Source organism: Lactuca saligna, chromosome 1 (genome assembly GCF_052625555.1).
Source record: "Lactuca saligna cultivar CGN05327 chromosome 1, ASM5262555v1, whole genome shotgun sequence".
Taxonomy (NCBI): domain Eukaryota; kingdom Viridiplantae; phylum Streptophyta; class Magnoliopsida; order Asterales; family Asteraceae; genus Lactuca; species Lactuca saligna.
This window is the reverse complement of record NC_136417.1, coordinates 51,636,405-51,656,767: the sequence shown is the minus strand read 5'-3', so window position 1 is coordinate 51,656,767 and position 20,363 is coordinate 51,636,405. Positions and strand designations below refer to the sequence as shown.

The 20,363-nt window shown below is 41.2% G+C and overlaps 2 protein-coding genes across 2 annotated transcripts; both read right to left on the bottom strand.

The window, feature by feature from the left end:
• Positions 1-3,407: 3,407 nt before the first annotated feature.
• On the bottom strand, positions 3,408-3,927 carry LOC145006262 (uncharacterized). Its single transcript, XM_078965357.1, has 2 exons — positions 3,825-3,927; positions 3,408-3,751 (listed from the first exon to the last, which is right to left on the bottom strand). Exons 1-2 carry the CDS (start codon positions 3,925-3,927, stop codon positions 3,408-3,410), a joined length of 447 nt encoding a protein of 148 aa, XP_078821483.1.
• A 9,178-nt stretch (positions 3,928-13,105) lies between these two features.
• Positions 13,106-13,625, bottom strand: LOC145006251 (uncharacterized). The gene is made up of 2 exons (XM_078965344.1): positions 13,523-13,625; positions 13,106-13,449 (listed from the first exon to the last, which is right to left on the bottom strand). Exons 1-2 carry the CDS (start codon positions 13,623-13,625, stop codon positions 13,106-13,108), a joined length of 447 nt encoding a protein of 148 aa, XP_078821470.1.
• Between the last annotated feature and the right edge of the window lie 6,738 nt (positions 13,626-20,363).

Genomic DNA, 20,363 nt, shown 5'->3' with positions numbered 1-20,363 from the left:
GGTATTCAATTGCATGTTCAACTAGTGAAATACATTATATCCAAAGTAATTAGGGTTGTATGATCACATAGGATGTAGTTATGCTCAAAACCCATCAGTGGTATCAGAGTCTAAGATGTTTTTCAGTTGAATTTGATGCATATGGGAATTGTCCAAAGGATGAGGGAACAAATTCATAGTGGAACTCGACGAGTGTATAGCAATAACTCGACGAGTTGGGATGTCGGATCCCTGATTTTTCGATTTTGATATCTTTGTTTGATTAGGATAATTACCAAATTCGTTTTAAATGTCTAAAATCGAATTTTCTGGAAAATCAAATCAATATCCTTATCAAATTAAAATATTTGATCATATTTTAAGATAAAGTCAAAATTATTTTATTAATTTAATTATTTAAAATTTGATATAGTGTTTTTGAAAAGTTTTAAAAATACGCCTTTGGTTTCGGAATTTAAGATTAAATGAAAAGTTTAATTTTAAAATCTTAAATTCTAGAACCCTAGCAAGGTTGTAAAACTCGTTACTCGGTACCTGTTCGGTCGACTACCGAGTAGCGAGTACTCAAGAGTACTCGGATTCAGTAATTCATGTAGAAATATTTTTAAGGAACTTATATATGTCAAAATCATAAGTTTAAATCTTAAGTTAATTGAAATATATAACAAAGTTAGATACATGTGAATACACAAAAACTAAAAAACACATTATGATCTCACTTCAAGAATAATTAATGAAAATTTAAGATATAGATGTAGTAATAATAACATATGTTTGTGTTAAATAATAAATCGTTAAGTATATTAAACATATTAATCACCGAGTTTTCCAGGTTTTACAACACTGCTCGTTTAGTAAGAGGCCGATCGGGGAGTACTCGGGATTTTGTAACTCGCCTTGGTAAGGGCCGAGTAGCGAGAACTCGGAGGAGTAATCGGCCAACTCGGCGAGTTTTACAACACTGAACCCTAGTATTTTAAAAGTTTAAAATACACCATTTTACTATTATAAGATTAAAAGTTTAATATATATATATATATATATATATATATATATATATATATATATATATATATGTATAAGAAAGTAGTCTTACCGTTAATAGGTCTCATTCACGAAACCGATCTATAACCGGGGGGGGGGGGGGGGGGGGGGGTATAAGCAAACTGCCTATATAATGGTGGTTGAATGGGTGTCCACTCTCACCCACCGCTTCCTTGATTAGTGGAGGGTCATTAGTCGAATGGGTAGGATAAGACATTAATATCTCTATAACAAGTATAATGATAAATATAAAATAACTAAATGTTTTTTATAAATTCCCTATCTTAGTTACTTTAGGAAAATGTGAATTCGATGCGAATCCATGAAATTTCACCTTGCACTTCGTCACGTCAATAGTGGAGTGTATGTGGTTAATCGGCACACTAACTTAGACTAACAAAGAGTGGCAACGGTTAACTCATAAATTATCATTGATTGATGGAGCATGTGTGGTTAACTAACACATCAATTAGGTGGTAAATGACATCTAGAGTACCAAGCAAATTTGCATGGTTATTCACACCTTATTTGTGATCCTTAGTATCCCAGTCACAAATTTGAAGGGCATAATCGAGATTAAACATGCCATTAAATAGTTTAATGAATCTCAAAAGATCTAGGGATTTCATTCAAAACCTAATTCATTTAAAATTATGTTTTCATGGTGGAATTGGTAAATCGTCATTTACCAAACTTCAAATAATTTACAATTGGATTACGGCATCCCTCTTCTAAATTGTGAATTATCGAGTTGGGTCCAAGCCTTAGTATTTCATTTTGGCTGTCACATATGACATATCATGCCAGCATATAAACATATCATCACATACTGTCAGACATATCTGGGGTACCTGACCTACCCTTCGGTCCTAACAATCGAACTCTACTACTATCACATATAACACATCATGCCAGCATATAACACATCAGGTAGTAGCAAACCTAGATGATATCACAAAGACGATCATCTAACATACAACTCCTACTGGTGGGGCGACACTCTACTCATAGACCCACCGTTACTGGAAGGCAACTCACCTCGAATGAGTAGCTGCTGATACGAGAAATCTCTGTCTGTTGTTGCTCCAGAAATCCTTCGGGTATAAATCCATAAAACACTAAATCAGACACTGATAACTACTCTTAGGGTAAAATGATTATTTTACCCCTGACCAGGTCAAAGTCAAAGTCAACTTCTAGTTGACCCGACTCGCCGAGTTGGGCCGCCAACTTGTCGAGTCCCTATCCTTTCATTTGGTCTTCTTCACTCCTCAACTCGTTAAGTTTGGCAACGAATCGACGAGTTCTCCTTCTAAATAACTCCGAATGAGCCTTCATTCGACTCGCTGAGTTGTATGAACAACTCATCGAGTTCATTACCATCCTATGAACAAGTCCTGGCCTTGACTCACCGAGTTGTGTGAAAAACTCGTCGAGTTCATCTTCAAACGTTGGGAGATTGCCTTGGACTCGCCGAGTCTGTTCATACACTCGTCGAGTCCCATGGTTCTTAGGTCCTTTTCGCGTCTAAACATCTACGGGACTCCCCTTCCTAACACTGGTCCATTCGCAAAATGAATTCGTTGGTTATTAAGCCTCATCTCACCGAGTCCCAAGAACAACTCGGCGAGTTCATCCTTGACCAATAACATACAGTTGATTTAACTGGGTCTTAACAAATCAAACCATAGATCTGACCTCCTATTGACCTTTTAATACATAAAGTTCCAAACTTGGTGCACATGCATGGGGTTTTTGGCTCAAAAATCCATAAAAGGTGCTTTACAATGTGCATGGGGATCTCATGGCCATGAAGTTGGCACCTTTATGCATGAGATCCCTCCAATTACTCAAATCTGAAAGTAGAACTCCATAAATCACATCACAAATCCGAAAATGGCTTAGAAAGCCCTAAATGCACCCAAAATCTAAGCCCTAAATATGAACAACCAAAAGAAAGACCAAAACAGGGGCATTTACCTTGCTTGAGCTGAAGATGGAATAAGATCTCTAGATCTACAAGCCCCCACTCAAATTTCCAAGCTTCTTCCTCACTTTCAAGATTCACAAACCAACCACAAGCACCAAAATGGCCTTAGATCACACAAATAGTTAGGGTTTTGGTTATAGAGAGTTCTGAGGGCAATAGAGATGAAGGAGGTTGACTGAGACGTTTAAATAGGCTGCAAACCCCCCTTAAATTAGGGTTTTCTCCAGATAGTGCGGACTCGTCGAGTCCGGTTGCCAGCTTGTCGAGTTGCTCACTTAACTCCAGTGTCCAATTCGCTTCTACTCGACGAGTTGGGTCACCAACTCACCAAGTCCCAGGTCAAAATAAGAAATATATTTGAGTAAAATACATACTAGGAATCGGGTGCTACAGTTCTGACACGTACCAAATGCTTCGCACAGTCAATCACTGACCCATCACAGTTTAGCCAATCCATGTCGATGATAACCTTGTTCCCATGCAACAGAATGGGAAACAAATCCACAAGGTAACGCTCGTCATACAACCTCAAAATGCAATCTCTGAAAACCTCTGATGCATAGACAAATCGTTCATCAGCAAAATCAACCTCTAAAGGGCAATCCAACATGCCTAAAGACTTAGAAAAACTCTTGCTAAGATTAAGAGAGACAAATGATCGAGTAGCCCCCGAGTCAAATAACACATGTACTAGGATGTCTTTCACATGGTACGATCCTAAAAAAGACATAAACATAGAAAAAAATATCATAACCGACATGTGATAACATTTATGGAGAAGAAAACATACCTGTGACAACATCTAGTGCGGCACGTGCCTCCTCGGTGGTCATCTGGAAGGCTCGGCTACTCACTACTGGAGTATCTGTCTTGACTTGTCGGCCATCTGTCATCCGAAGGGTCGCCAAAGTTGGCACCGCCACTGGCACTCCTGATGTCAGCCGAAGGCAATTGGCCTTTTTATGGCCCTACTGCTGCAATGAAAGAAATCAGCTTTGACATCGGAATAGTAGGGGTAGGGGTTGTATAATCCTTGCTAAAGTGACCGGTCTTGCCACACTTGTAGCAGCCCGAGCCCCAAGCTCTACAAACTCCCTCATGTGGTCCACCGCATTTCCTACAGCGGCTCCGACCCTAATTTCCCTTCTACCTAGAGTCGGATCCCTTGGGTTTCTTCACTGAAACTCTAATAACCTGCCCAGCCTCCACCTTCCTCTTCCGGAGGTGCTCTATGTCAATCTCCCTCTCCCTCTCCCTGGATATCATATCCTCCAAGGTCAGACATGCCGAGTAGCTGACATGTTTCCGGATGTCAGCCCTCAACATGTCGTGGTACCGAGTCTTCCTCATCTCCCCATCCCGTGCATACTGCGGTACCAGTAAGGCCCTCTCCTTGAACTTGGCGGTAATCTCTACCACTGACTCAGTCGTCTTCCTTGTATCAAGAAACTCCTTGGCCAGATGTTGAAGCTCTGTAGCCGGTGTAAACTCAGCCCTAAACCTTGTCACAAAGTCCGAACAGGTCATAGACTCAATGTGGAGCTCCCAATGAATCACTGACCGCCTCCCACTAATCTCGAGCTCGATTTCTCAAACAACCCGCAACATACCGGACCTCTAACCCCTCAGGGCAGAAGTTTGTCAACTGAGTAGAATCCATGTCTACAACCCACCTCCTGGTCGTAATGGTGTCATTCACCCTATGAAAGTCTGGTGCACAACATCCTCGGAAACCCTTGAAGGAGAGTGTGAGCATCCCTGTCTGTCTAGATGCCATGTCGCTCCTGAACGCCCTAAGGCGTTCCTCTATCAGCTCGATGATCCCTTCCTTGATCGACCCAAAAATCATCAGGGTCGCCTCAAGGATGCCTCTCGTAATCTCTGACAAAATGAACTCGAGAAGTCCGTCATAAACCTGCTCGGAACCCGCACCCAAACCTGAACCTGAACCTGAACCCAACCCTGAACCTCTTACTCTGAATCGTTTCACCACTATTCTGAAACAAAACACATAATCTTCAGGGTCATACCTAATTTCAAGAGGTCTCACACACTCTACAAGTTCCCTGGTTCTATCTCAGCCCTCCTTGATTCGAGTACGGATTATCTACTTTTAGTAGTAGAAGCCCATACGACCTTCCACATCTATCTGTACTTTCCTCAAGGATTGCCTTGACTTCACCAAGTCCTTTTCACTACTACTGATTGTTGCACTAATCTCATCCTAGGCTTACCCTAGGGTAACTCTCCAACCCACTCTCTGCCATCAGCTACGTAAGAAGTCTCTACTACCATTACCTAACTAGCTCGTGAATACCATTACATATCACTAAGACCAAATAATTCTTCGAATGAGAGGTCCTACCCTACAATGGTTGGACTCAAACAAGAGTTACGAAATAGGGCTAGACCTAACCTTCTAAAATTATTCAGTCCTCATAATATGTAACTCAACATATTCGTTTACGAATTAGTTAAAGATAACTAGAACTCCAAAAATCACAAAGAAATAATCATCCGGGCGTTGAGTAACCCAAACATGCAGAGATATATGGATCGTCTACTCAAGTTGAATGTGAACTTTGATGAGGAGCTGGATATTGACATAGTCCTGCACTCATTGCCTCCTTGCTATGATCAGTTCAAAATGACTTATCATTTGAGCAAAGAGGAAGTCACCTTGAATAAACTTCAATGCTTGCTGAGAACTACTGAAAGTGGATTAAAAGGAAAAACTATTGAATCTATTCCTCCTGCTGCTGCTGCTCCAGTCATGGCAATTAGAAAAGCAAAGTCGAGAAACAGGAAAGCTCCCTCAAAGCAAAATTGGAAGGGAAAGTCTCATGATGGGTGTTCTAATAGTCGACCTAAAGGAAAAACCAATTATGCTCCCTCTGCTTCAGATCCAAAAGATGCAACGTGCTTCTACTTCCAAGACAAGGGGAATTGGAAGAGAAGATAGCCCAAGTACCTAAAGGATATTAAGGATGGCAAGATCAAGCCTACCTCGGCAGGTATGTATACTATTTTTTCTGAAAATTCATCGCATTCTAATTCTTGGGATTCTTGATATAGGATGTGGTTTTCACATTTGCTCTGACTTGTAGGGACTAAGAGAAAGTAGGAATGTGGGGCTTGGGAAGATGAACCTAATAATGGGAATTAGGAGATCATCGTCTGTTACCAAGATCGACATTTATTCATTGAAGCTTAGTAGTGGATAATGTTTAGACTTCAATAATTGTTACTACCCGTCACAAATGAAAAGGAATATTATTTCTTTTCATGGGTTGTACAGACAAGTTTTTAGATATTCTTTTAATAATGAGAATAGATCTATTAATGCTTATTAAAATGTTGTATTTTATTTTGAAGCATTGCCTTGTAATAGTGTATATAAAACTATGATGGTTGTAGATAATTTAGGAAATAGTGTGTTGCATATTGATTCTTCTAATGGTTTATACAACGCATGCTTGTGGCATTGTCGTCTTGGACATGTCAACAAAAGAACACATTGCCCAACTCCAAATATATTAAGTGTTGGAATTATTTGACCTAAGGTCAGATAATACATGTGAGTCTTGTTTTGCTTGAAAAGATGACTAAATCACCTTTCATAGGTTCATCTGAAAGCGGTGAGGGATTGTTGGATCTCATACACACCGATGTGTGTGGGCCCTTGAGATCTACCTCAAGGGATGCAAATTGATTTTATTTGACTTTTACTAATGATTATAGCAGATATGGATATATTTACTTAATCAAGCATAAGTTAGAAATCTTTCAAAAGTTCAAAGAGTTTAAACATGAAGTCTAAAATCAATTGGACAGGAAGATCAATATGCTCATATTTGATAAGGGTTGTGAGTATCTTAGTATCAAGTTCCACAAATACCTCAAGGAATGTGGAATTGGTTCACAATTGACACCTCCTATGACACCACAACTCAATGGTGTAGCTGAAAGGTGTAATCGAAACTTGTTGGATACGGTCCATTCCATGATAAGTCGAGCTTCACTCCTGATATCATTATGGGGGTATGCCTTAGAGACTGCCGCTCATATCCTTAATCTACTCTCGACAAAGAAGGTGGCCAAAACACCTCATGAGATGTGGATAGGGAAGGTGACCTCGTTGGCACATATCAAGGTGTGGGGTTGTGAAGCTTGCGTTAGAAGAGAGACTCACGACAAGCTTTAAACTCAAATTTAGTGGAGTATTTTCATCGACTACCCGTAGAAGTCCTTTGGATACTTGTTTTATAGACCTAGTGAGAACGTGGTGTTTGTAGAACTAAGGGGAGTTTACTGCGAGAGGAAGTCATATGCCAAGAGGATAGTGGGTGTATAATTGATCTTGAAGAAATTCAAGAGTCAAGCAATGAAGGAACCTCCAACACTAGCGCTCAACCCAAGTAAAAAATTCTTGTTGAATCAATTGACGATTCGTTACCTCTTAGGCATTCTAGTAGAGTTAGCATTTTCCTATGTTGTATGGTTTTCATATAACTACAGAAGGTGATATGTTTATCAGTGCTAGTACACTGATAAATTTGTATGAACATGCTAACTACAAGAAAGCCATGGCAGGCCCTGAGTTTGCTAAATGGAAATAGGCAATAGACATCGAGATCCAGTCTATGTATGAATAAACAAGTTTGGAACTTGGTTGACAATGTACCAGGTCATAAGACAGATGGGTGCAAATGGATCTTCAAGAAGAAGACCAATATGGATGGAAAGGTACACACATTCAAGGCACAGTTGGTCGCAAAGGGCTTTACTCAAACCCCAGTAGTTGACTATGATGAGACCTTCTCACGGGTGGCAAAGATCAAGTCTATTAGGTTTATGCTAGCCATAGCTGCATTTCATGATTATGAAATATGGAAAATGGATGTCAAAACTGCTTTCCTTAATGGAAAGTTGGTTGAATATGTTTACATGTGTCAGCCAAAGGGTGTTGTAGATGCTAAGTACCCCAATAGAGTGTGTAAGCTTGAAAAGTCAGTTTATAGATTGAAGCAAGCTTCTCGCAAATGAAGTCTTTGCTTTGATGATAAGGTCAAAGAAATTAGCTTCTCTAGGAGTGAGGATAAGTCATGTGTATATGACAAAGCTAGTGGGAGTATAGTTAGTTGTCTAGTACTGTATGTTGATGACATACTGCTCATAGGAAACGACGTTCCAACCTTGTAGGAAGTTAAGTCCTGGCTTGGAAATGGTTTCGCTATGAAGGATCAAGGAGAGGCTGCCTATATTCTGGGAATAAGGATTTTGAGAAATAGAAGTAGAAGACTAATAGGACTTACTCAAAGTACTTACTTGGATAAAGTGCTAAAGCGTTTTAGCATGGAGAATTCCAAGAAGGGAGAATTACCTATCCAGAGCAATACCAAGCTGAGTAAGACTCAGAGTTCGAGTACCAATGTCGAGATATCATAAATGAGTCGAGTTCCATATGTTTCCGTTGTTGGCTTAATCATGTTTGCTATGACATGTACTCGCCCTGATGTGGCTTTCGCTTTGAGTATGGTCAGTCGATATCAAGGAATCTGAGTAAAGCTCGTTGGATAGTTGTTAAGAACATTCTTAAATATCTGCAAAGAACTAAGGACTGGGTCCTTGTACTTGGTGGCATTAATGACTTGAGAGTTACTGGTTATAGAGAGGCCAGTTTTCGGATAGATTGAGACAACTTCCATTCTCAGTCTAGTTGGGTGTTTACAAACAATGGAGGAGCAGTAACTTTGAAAACGTCCAAGATGGAGAATGTGAGTGATTCAACATGTGAGTCAGAGTATATAGCTACGAGTCAACTGGAAGGACCGGATCCTCACCACTGGAGCCTCTGACTTGCCCTGTCGGCCATCAGTAATCCGCAGGGTCGCTGGGGTTGGCGCCTTCACTAGCATTGTTGCTGTCAACTGGGGAAATTGGCCTTCTTATGGCCCCTCTGTTTGCAGTGAAAACACAGCAACTCGGATGTATGAATAGTGGGTACAGGGACGGTACAATCCCTGCTGAAATTCCCCGTCTTGTCGCACTTGTAGCAGCCCTACGATCCCAATCTGCATGCCCCCTCGTGTGGCCTGCCGCATTTCCTGTAGTGGCCCTAACCTGACTGGCCTTTCGGCTTACCATCTGATCCCTTGGGCTTCTTCCCCGAAGCCCCAGTCATATGTCCCTCCTCTACCTTCCTCTTTTGGATGTGCTCCAGATCAATCTCCATATCCCTTGCCCTAGCAATCATTGAATCCAAGGTAGGGCAAGCTGAAAAAATAACATGCTCCCGAATGTCGGCTCGCAGCATGCCATGGTAGTGGGTCCTCCTCATGTCCTCATCTCCCACATACTGGGGAACCAACAATGCCCTCTCCCGGAACATGTCGATGATTTTCTCCACAGTCTTCGTAGTCTATCTCATATCCAAAAACTCCCTGTCTAGCTGCTGGAGCTCCACAAATGGCGCGAACTCACTCCTGAACCGGGTCACAAAGTTCGGCCATGTCATAGCCTCAATAGTCTAGGCTCCCAGAGATTCACCAACCGACTCCGACCAATCCTTGGCCCGGTCTCTCAAGCATCCTACTGCATATCGCACCTTCGACCCCTTGGGGCAGAAGCTAGTCAATTGTGCAGACTCAATCTTTGCAATCCATTATCTGGCAGCAATGGGGTCCTTTCCCCCATGGAAATCCAACGCACCACTCACCCTGAAGTCCTTAAAGGATAGTGTGCGTGATCCTAACTGGCTGGTCATCATGTTACTCCTAAACGCCCTGAGGTGATCCTCCATCAGCTCGATAATCACTTCCTTGATCGACCTAAAGATTACAGGGGTCGCATCAAGGATGCCTGTAGTGATCTTGGACGCGATGAACTCGCATAGCCTCTCATACACTGGTTCGGAACCTGAACCTGAACCCAATCCCTCTCCTAAACTGCCAACTGCTTGCCTCGAATGTAGCACCACCATTCTGCAATACATAATGACAATTGTTAGTGATGTTGATACATCTAGAGGAATTACATCTATCACAAGTTTCCTGGTCTTGTCTCAGCCTTCCTCAACTCAAGTACGGATCCTCTGCTTTCAGTAGTAAGGGCCCATACTACCTTCCACATCTATCTGTACTTTCCTCAAGAACTGCCTTCACTCCACCAAGTCCCTTCTACTACAGTTTATCTCTGCTACTTTCATCCTAGGCTTGCCCTAGGGTACCTCTAACTCCACCCAACCTAGTCCTCAGCTTCTGAAGGCCTCTTTGTAATGCCAATTAGCCATTACCTGAATACAATCACATGCAACAAGGCTCGGATAATCCATTGAGTAAGCGACTCATCCCTACAACGGGTAGGACTCAAACAAGAGCTATGAAATAGGGTCAAATCCAATCCTCTACGATTATTCAACCCTAATCACATGTGACTTTAACGTATTCGCCTAATAACTAACTCCCATCACACAAAGTCCCACAAAGCACAAAGCAAGCAGCGTTAGGACAAAATGGAATGATCTCAAGCAATTCTATTCTCATAACAGGAAATTGTACTAGCATACAATGTTAAGCTCATACTATCAGGCATAACCTTAACAGTTTATCCTACTACTATCTACTCAATACTAGCATGCAATTCTAATAAGCTGAAACACATAAAGCAGGCACATAAGGCATCATTCCTAGATCCTTATTCCTATCCTAGCATGTTGTTCTACTGAAATTGATAAACATAACATGAACTTGTATGGGTACTTTGGGGAATACTTACTTGAGCTTGGCCGGTCCCACACATCACACACTTCGTTCTTTTTCTAAACTCTTTTAACTTCTCTTTTAGAAAACCATTTCCTTGTAAAATCTTTTTAATCCCTCGATTTGAGTCCAGACACCCCCCGAGGGTGTGTCCGAATCCCTCAAACTAGGGCTCTGATTCCAACTTGTAACAACCCAAATTTCGAATCCAAAAATTTCATTTTAATTAACTGATTACAAAAACGTTCATAAGAAAACTATGTAAAAATATATCATTTCGTAAATCAATATAGCATGTATGAAAACCCGAAATCATAAAATAGTAACATGTTAGAGTACAATCCCAGAATGTCTCAAGTACGGAAACCAATGCGTGTGTGTATGATGTGCTGCTACCGCGCCAACTCCTTCCCCTTCGCTGAATGGGTACCTGAAACCAAAACTGTAAACTGTAAGCACGAAGCTTAGTGAGTTCCCCCATCATACCACATACTATACAATCATATAGCATACATACTTCCGGGAAATTATGGGGTGCCTGACCTACCCAGTACGGCCATTATGGGGTGTCGACCCACCCGATACGGCTATTCTAGGGTGCCGACCTACCCATGTCAATCCATTTTGGGGTGCTGACCTACATTTTTCAAGCCATTCTGGGTTGCTGACCTACCCGTCGGTGCTAACAACCGAACTTGGGGACTATTCCCTCCTACTACCACTATCACATATGACATATCATGCCAGCATATAAACATATCATCACATACTGTCAGACATATCTGGGGTACGTGACCTACCCTTCGGTCTTAACAATCGAACTCTACTACTATCACATATAACACATCATGCTAGCATATAACATATCAGGTAGTAGAAAACCTAGATGATATCACAAAGACGATCATCTAACATACAACTCCTACTGGTGGGGCGACACTCTAGTCATAGACCCACCGTTACTGGAAGGCAACTCACCTCGAATGAGTAGCTGCTGATAATCTGTGCGGGAAATCTCTGTCTGTTGTTGCTCCAGAAATCCTTCGGGTATAAATCCATAAAACACTAAATCAGACACTGATAACTACTCTTAGGGTAAAATGATTATTTTACCCCTGGCCAGGTCAAAGTCAAAGTCAACTTCTAGTTGACCCGACTCGCCGAGTTGGGCCGCCAACTTGTCGAGTCCCTATCCTTTCATTTGGTCTTCTTCACTCCTCAACTCGTTAAGTTTGGCAACGAATCGATGAGTTCTCCTTCTAAATAACTCCGAATGAGCCTTCATCCGACTCGCTGAGTTGTATGAACAACTCATCGAGTTCATTACCATCCTATGAACAAGTCCTGGCCTTGACTCACCGAGTTGTATGAAAAACTCGTCGAGTTCATCTTCAAACGTTGGGAGATTGCCTTGGACTCGCCGAGTCTGTTCATACACTCGTCGAGTCCCATGGTTCTCAGGTCCTTTTTCGCGTCTAAACATCTACGGGACTCCCCTTCCTAACACTGGTCCATTCGCAAAATGAATTCGTTGGTTATTAAGCCTCGACTCACCGAGTCCCAAGAACAACTCGGCGAGTTCATCCTTGACCAATAACATACAGTTGATTTAACTGGGTCTTAACACATCAAACCATAGATCTGACCTCCTAATGACCTTTTAATACATAAAGTTCCAAACTTGGTGCACATGCATGGGGTTTTTGGCTCAAAAATCCATAAAAGGTGCTTTACAATGTGCATGGGGATCTCATGGCCATGAAGTTGGCACCTTTATGCATGAGACCCTTCCAATTACTCAAATCGGAAAGTAGAACTCCATAAATCACATCACAAATCCGAAAATGGCTTAGAAAGCCCTAAATGCACCCAAAATCTAAGCCCTAAATATGAACAACCAAAAGAAAGACCAAAACAGGGGCATTTACCTTGCTTGAGCTGAAGATGGAATAAGATCTCTAGATCTACAAGCCCCCACTCGAATTTCCAAGCTTCTTCCTCACTTTCAAGATTCACAAACCAACCACAAGCACCAAAATGGCCTTAGATCACACAAATAGTTAGGGTTTTGGTTATAGAGAGTTCTGAGGGCAATAGAGATGAAGGAGGTTGACTGAGACGTTTAAATAGGCTGCAAACCCCCCTTAAATTAGGGTTTTCTCCAGATAGTGCGGACTCGTCGAGTCCGGTTGCCAGCTTGTCGAGTTGCTCACTTAACTCCAGTGTCCAATTCGCTTCTACTCGACGAGTTGGGTCACCAACTCACCAAGTCCCAGGTCAAAATAAGAAATATATTTGAGTAAAATACATACTAGGAATCGGGTGCTACAGTTCTGACACGTACCAAATGCTTCGCACAGTCAATCACTGACCCATTACAGTTTAGCCAATCCATGCCGATGATAACCTTGTTCCCATGCAACAGAATGGGAAACAAATCCACAAGGTAACGCTCGTCATACAACCTCAAAATGCAATCTCTGAAAACCTCTGATGCATAGACAAATCGTTCATCAGCAAAATCAACCTCTAAAGGGCAATCCAACATGCCTAAAGACTTAGAAAAACTCTTGCTAAGATTAAGAGAGACAAATGATCGGGTAGCCCCCGAGTCAAATAACACATGTACTGGGATGTCTTTCACATGGTACGATCCTAAAAAAGACATAAACATAGAAAAAAATATCATAACCGACATGTGATAAAATTTATGGAGAAGAAAACATACCTGTGACAACATCTAGTGCGGCACGTGCCTCCTCGGTGGTCATCTGGAAGGCTCGGCTACTCACTACTGGAGCATTTGTCTTGACTTGTCGGCCATCTGTCATGCGAAGGGTCGCCAGAGTTGGCACCGCCACTGGCACTCCTGATGTCAGCCGAAGGCAATTGGCCTTTTTATGGCCCTACTACTGCAATGAAAGAAATCAGCTTTGACATCGGAATAGTAGGGGTAGGGGTTGTATAATCCTTGCTAAAGTGACCGGTCTTGCCACACTTGTAGCAGCCCGAGCCCCAAGCTCTACAAACTCCCTCATGTGGTCCACCGCATTTCCTACAGCGGCTCCGACCCTAATTTCCCTTCTACCTAGAGTCGGATCCCTTGGGTTTCTTCACTGAAACTCTAATAACCTGCCCAGCCTCCACCTTCCTCTTCCGGAGGTGCTCTATGTCAATCTACCTCTGCCTCTCCCTGGATATCATATCCTCCAAGGTCAGACATGCCGAGTAGCTGACATGATTCCGGATGTCAGCCCTCAACATGTCGTGGTACCGAGTCTTCCTCATCTCCCCATCCCGTGCATACTGCGGTACCAGTAAGGCCCTCTCCTTGAACTTGGCGGTAAGCTCTACCACTGACTCAGTCATCTTCCTTATATCAAGAAACTCCTTGGCCAGATGTTGAAGCTCTATAGCCGGTGTAAACTCAACCCTAAACCTTGTCACAAAGTCCGAACAGGTCATAGACTCAATGTGGAGCTCCCAATGAATCATTGACCGCCTCCCACTAATCTCGAGCTCGATTTCTCAAACAACCCGCAACATACCGGACCTCTGACCCCTCAGGGCAGAAGTTTGTCAACTGAGTAGAATCCATGTCTACAATCCACCTCCTGGTCGTAATGGTGTCATTCACCCTATGAAAGTCTGGTGCACAACATCCTCGGAAACCCTTGAAGGAGAGTGTGAGCATCCCTGTCTGTCTAGATGCCATGTCGCTTTTGAACGCCCTGAGGCGTTCCTCTATCAGCTCGATGATCCCTTCCTTGATCGACCCAAAAATCATCAGGGTCGCCTCAAGGATGCCTCTCGTAATCTCTGACAAAATGAACTCGAGAAGTCCATCATAAACCGGCTCGGAACCCGCACCCAAACCTGAACCTGAACCTGAACCCAACCCTGAACCTCCTACTCTGAATCGTTTCACCACTATTCTGAAACAAAACACATAATCTTCAGGGTCATACCTAATTTCGAGAGGTCTTACACACTCTACAAGTTCCCTGGTTCTATCTCAGCCCTCCTTGATTCGAGTACGGATTATCTGCGTTTAGTAGTACAAGCCCATACGACCTTCCACATCTATCTGTACTTTCCTCAAGGATTGCCTTGACTTCACCAAGTCCTTTTCACTACTACTGATTATTGCACTAATCTCATCCTAGGCTTACCCTAGGGTAACTCTCCAACCCACTCTCTGCCATCAGCTACGTAAGAAGTCTCTACTACCTTTACCTAACTAGCTCGTGAATACCGTCACATGCCTCTCGTAATCTCTGACAAAATGAACTCGAGAAGTCCGTCATAAACCGGCTCGGAACCCGCACCCAAACCTGAACCTGAACCTGAACCCAACCCTGAACCTCCTACTTTGAATCGTTTCACCACTATTCTGAAACAAAACACATAATCTTCAGGGTCATACCTAATTTCGAGAGGTCTCACACACTCTACAAGTTCCCTGGTTCTATCTCAGCCCTCCTTGATTCGAGTACGGATTATCTGCTTTTAGTAGTACAAGCCCATACGACCTTCCACATCTATCTGTACTTTCCTCAAGGATTGCCTTGACTTCACCAAGTCCTTTTCACTAATACTAATTGTTGCATTAATCTCATCCTAGGCTTACCCTAGGGTAACTCTCCAACCCACTCTCTGCCATCAGCTACGTAAGAAGTCTCTACTACCTTTACCTAACTAGCTCGTGAATACCATTACATATCACTAAGACCAAATAATTCTTCGAATGAGAGGTCCTACCCTAAAACGGTTGGACTCAAACAAGAGTTACGAAATAGGGCTAGACCTAACCTTCTAAAATTATTCAGTCCTCATAATATGTAACTCAACATATTCGTTTACGAATTAGTTAAAGATAACTAGAACTCCAAAAATCACAAATAAATAATCATCCGGGAGTTGAGTAACCCAAACCAAGCATATCCTATTCAGGCCATCATATCACTGACTATTCAATTCTAGCATTTAATTCAATAAGCATATATAGCAGGCACATAAGGCATCTTCTTAGATCATTAGCTCTAATCTAGCATGCAGTTCTCGTACATACAATAGGCATATAAGCCATCCTTCCTAGATCCTTAGCCCTAATCTAGCGTACAGTTCTCATAATCATATCATATATCATAACAAACATGTATGGGTATCTTGGGGAAAACTTACTTGAGCTCGACCGATTGCATGCATCACACCCTTGTTCTTTCTCAAAACTCTTTATATTAATCTTTAGAAAACTAGTTTCTTGAAAAAAAAACTGTCAAACCCTCAATTTGAGTCTAGACGCCCCTGAAGGTGTGTCTGAATCCTTCAAACCAAGGCTCTGATACCAACGTGTACCAATCCAAAAATTCATTTTTAAATTAAACAAATATAATATAATTTATGGGAAACAACATCAAGTTATTTCATTCCATAAAAACCATAGATCATATGTCTCAAAAGCATGTCATAAGATAGTAACAATGTTAGAGTACAAACTCCTGAATCTCATATGCAGACAATTAAGTGTGTGATGTGCTGCTACTAGGCCGGCTCTTTTCCCTTCGAAGAAGAAGTACTTGAAACCAAAACTGAAAATAGTAAGGACAAAGCTTAGTAAGTTCCCCCATGATACCACATACCATATAATAAACATACTGCTAGGCATATCCGGGTGCCCGGCCTACCCTGTTGAGCATATATGAGTGCTCAACCTACCCTTGTCAGGCATATTAGGGTGCCCGACCTACCCATCGTCAAACATATTTGGGTGCTTGACGTACCCTCCGGTTTATTTCAACCATCAACGGGGACTATTTCACCCCTACCACCACCACATAAAATATAGCATAACATACTAGCAGGCATATCTGGGTGCCCAACCTACCCTACCAGTATATCTCAACTGAGTCCGAGGACTAGTCCCCTTCCTACCACTACCACATATATCATAGCATACTACCACATAAATCATAACCGATAGTCGCATACCAAATAATTATCACGAAGGCAATCATCTCGACTATACTCTTACTAGTGGGCTGGTATTGGTGCCTTGGACCCACTTCTACTGGAAGGTAACTCACCTCAATGTCACCTAGCAGTTGGACTGTCCTTGGTGTTAGGATCAACTCCTCTTAAAATCCTACACATAACAATCTCCTTTAATTACCCTTTCATACTCATAACCCATTTAAGGGTCAACTCAGGTCAAAGTCAAGATCAACTTTTGGTTAAAGTCAACGTCCGGTTGACTCAACTCGCCGAGTTCCATAATCCATAAAACACTGAAGTCCCGCTCCTACTTGTCGAGTTCTTTCATGAACTAGCGAGTTCTTCCTTATAACATAGTCGGGACCATTTACCCACAACTCGCTGAGTTCCTCCTTGAACTCGTCAAGTTCTCCTTCATACAAAGTCGGGACATTTTGTTCATAACTCGTTGAGTTCATCCTTCGACTCGTCGAGTTCTTTAATCTTCAAGCCCAAAACGTGTCTAACTCGCTGAGTCATCTCCTAGATTCAGTGAGTTTACTCAGTAACAGAAAAGGTTGGGGGACCACGACCCAACTCACCGAGTCGTATGAACAACTTGTCGAGTCCCCATAGTCTAAATCCATACAGTTTTTTTAGTCAGGCTTAATGAATCCAAAACACAGATCTGGTTCCCTAGGGTTGATATATCACGTAAAGTTTCTAACTTTACGTGCATCTATGGGTTATTTAGCACAAAAATCCCTAAAAAGTGGTTCATAGGATGCATGGGACTCCCATGGCCATAAAGTTGGCACCTTTTGCCATGAAGTCCCTCAAAGACTCTAGATCTAAAGTTATAACCTGAAAACATGGTAACATCTAGGAATGGTTCAATAATATGCTCCAAATGGACCTTAACTACCTCATGAAGAGATCTAGTAAACAAATAGACAAGGTATAGACTTTATACCTCAAATAAACTGGAAATGAAGTTCTTCTTTTAGATCCAAAGCTCCTTCCTTCAACCAAGCACTTCTAGCTTCCACTACTTCAAGAAAACACCAAAGAATCACTCTTTTTTCACTCACACACACTTACAAAGCTCAAAATCACGAATTATGGTTTGTTGGACTTTTTGAGGCGATGAGGGTGGCCACAATAGGCATGTTAAGGTCTTTAAATAGGGTGCAAACCCTGAAAATTAGGGTTTCACTCTGGCAGCCATACTCGTCGAGTTGAGGCTTCTCGACTTGTCGAGTAGACTTCAAGTCCCGCGCCAAAAATCCCATTGCTACTTGACAAGTTTGGGGCCTCCAACTCGTCGAGTCCCTTTGCAAAAATGAATAATTCTTTATTAAAATACAATCCATGAACCAGACATTACAATGATCATCATTTACGATGGTTGTAACTTCTGATGTATGTTTTGTGTCCAGTCCAGCTGTTACGAACACTTGTTTTGGAACTGTTTTGACTTTTAGAAAAATGGTAGCCTTTTCTTTTAAAACACATGAACCTTTGTTTTCAATAGTCCGAACATATTCAATAAAGTTTTCAGAAATTAACTTATTCTTAGGTTTGGATTCATTTTGAACAAAAGTTGAACAATTAATCTCATCCTCTACAGAAATTCCACTCATGTCACTTTCATCAAATTTCAGAAACATTGTTAGCATCAAAAGTGTTTTCTAAACTCAATTTCATGCACAACGAGTCAAATTTTTTCACAGTATCATATTTAATTTTCTCTTTATCTTTTTCATCCAAAAATTGTTTTTACATGTTCGTATGGTCTTTGGATTGTATGTACACCTCAATTTTGTCAAGTCCAACTCGATATGTGTCTGAAACCTTTTTGAAAGAGAATATGGAGTCGCACTTGTAGCAATCTGCATCTATTTCATCCTCTTTCAATTCAAGAAAAGGAAAAATCATTTTGTGTATCTTTTTTCCTATTTCACAATCAAGATGAAGGTGGGTAATGTTAAAATATTGTCGTTTCGCAATCAAACAAAAAATATTATGTTGTTTTAAAAGCGATAAATTTTCTCATTTAAAATAAATAACATCATCCCTAGTCCTAGTTAACTCTGACTCCAGCTTCTTTATCCAAATTCGTCTCTTTTCACTTTTACTTGTTATCCTGCTGATTTGATCAGTTAGGTTAGAATTTTTTAGATGAGTTCTCTTTAAACTATCACTAAAATTAGAGAAAGTATAATTCAAATCATCTAATTCAGATTCTTATCGTGTAGCAGGAATATTAAGAGATTGAAGTATGGAGTATACCTTGTTGATGACATTTTCGCACTCTTTCGCCTGTTCTGATATAGGCCTCGCTGCAAAATAGCTTTTGGTAGAACGACCCACATCATCTGTGAATCTCGTCTGCTTTGAGTTTCTGCTTTACACCATCATACATTTCCAAAAGTATTCCTACGTATCATCCTTTGCAACAAAACATTCATCATGTGTCGGATTTCGAACCTCTTCATCTTTCGAATCAGTTGACCACACCTCAAATCTTCCAAAATCATCCATATCCTCCTGCACGACCAAGGAAGGTTTCGCATTCTTAGCATTCTTTCTCTTCCTCGGCTCTTCTATCTTCTGAAGATGGTAAGCTTCATTTATTTCTTCTTCCTTCTTCTCATTCAATTTTCTCATCATGCATTCTTTGAAGCTATCTTCCCTAAACTTCTCAAAACTGAAGTTTCCTTCCCTGTTTCTGCCCTTAAATCGACCATAGTTCTTTTTGATGAACTTTTTGGGATTAGAAACCATCATTGCATATTATTTCTTGGTGGTTTCATAATCCGAGAGGTCAGATTCTGACACTTCTTCTGAAACCTTCTTTCCCTTCGTAACCAGGGCCAACGAACCCATATTAGAGACAAGTTTCACATCTTTCGTCACCTCATCTTCATGGGATCTCAGAATCCCCACCAGCTGCGCCAGTGTATCCCATATTTCCTTAGCTGTTTCACAAGCACTCACCAGTCGAAATGTGTCTGGAGGAAAACCTGATTATTCTCGTTGCTTTTATTTTACTCAAAAATTTATCTTTTTCATTTTGTTCAACGCCCTTAACATTAAGAAAAAGTTTGTTGTATTCAGCTTGAGTTTTAATGGTTTATCTTATACCAGAATGCATGAAGGTCTCCTTCGCCATTGCTTCCCATATTAGGGTTCCATGTTCTTCAAGACCAAGAATGTAGTCTTCAAAGTGTAGATTCCAAACTTCACAGTCTTGTGGGAAAAGGATTAGGATCTTGGTAGTCGATCCAATGCTAATAGAAAGATGAAAATAAGAGTATGTGGATCTTCTAGATTCATCTTTAACATAATTATGGAAACTATAATGAATCAGATGTGTAAATACTAATCGAGATTAGGGTAAAATAAAGACTCATATATAACATCTACAATCGATGAAAATGATGATGATAGCTATAACAGATCTGATAAAAACTCAAAACCCAAGTAAGCTCGACAGAAGATATGAGTATGCATTACACAATCTCCTACTCTGATACCAATTATGGAAATAATGAATTAATGATCGATAGATTCAAAACAGTTTATATGAATCA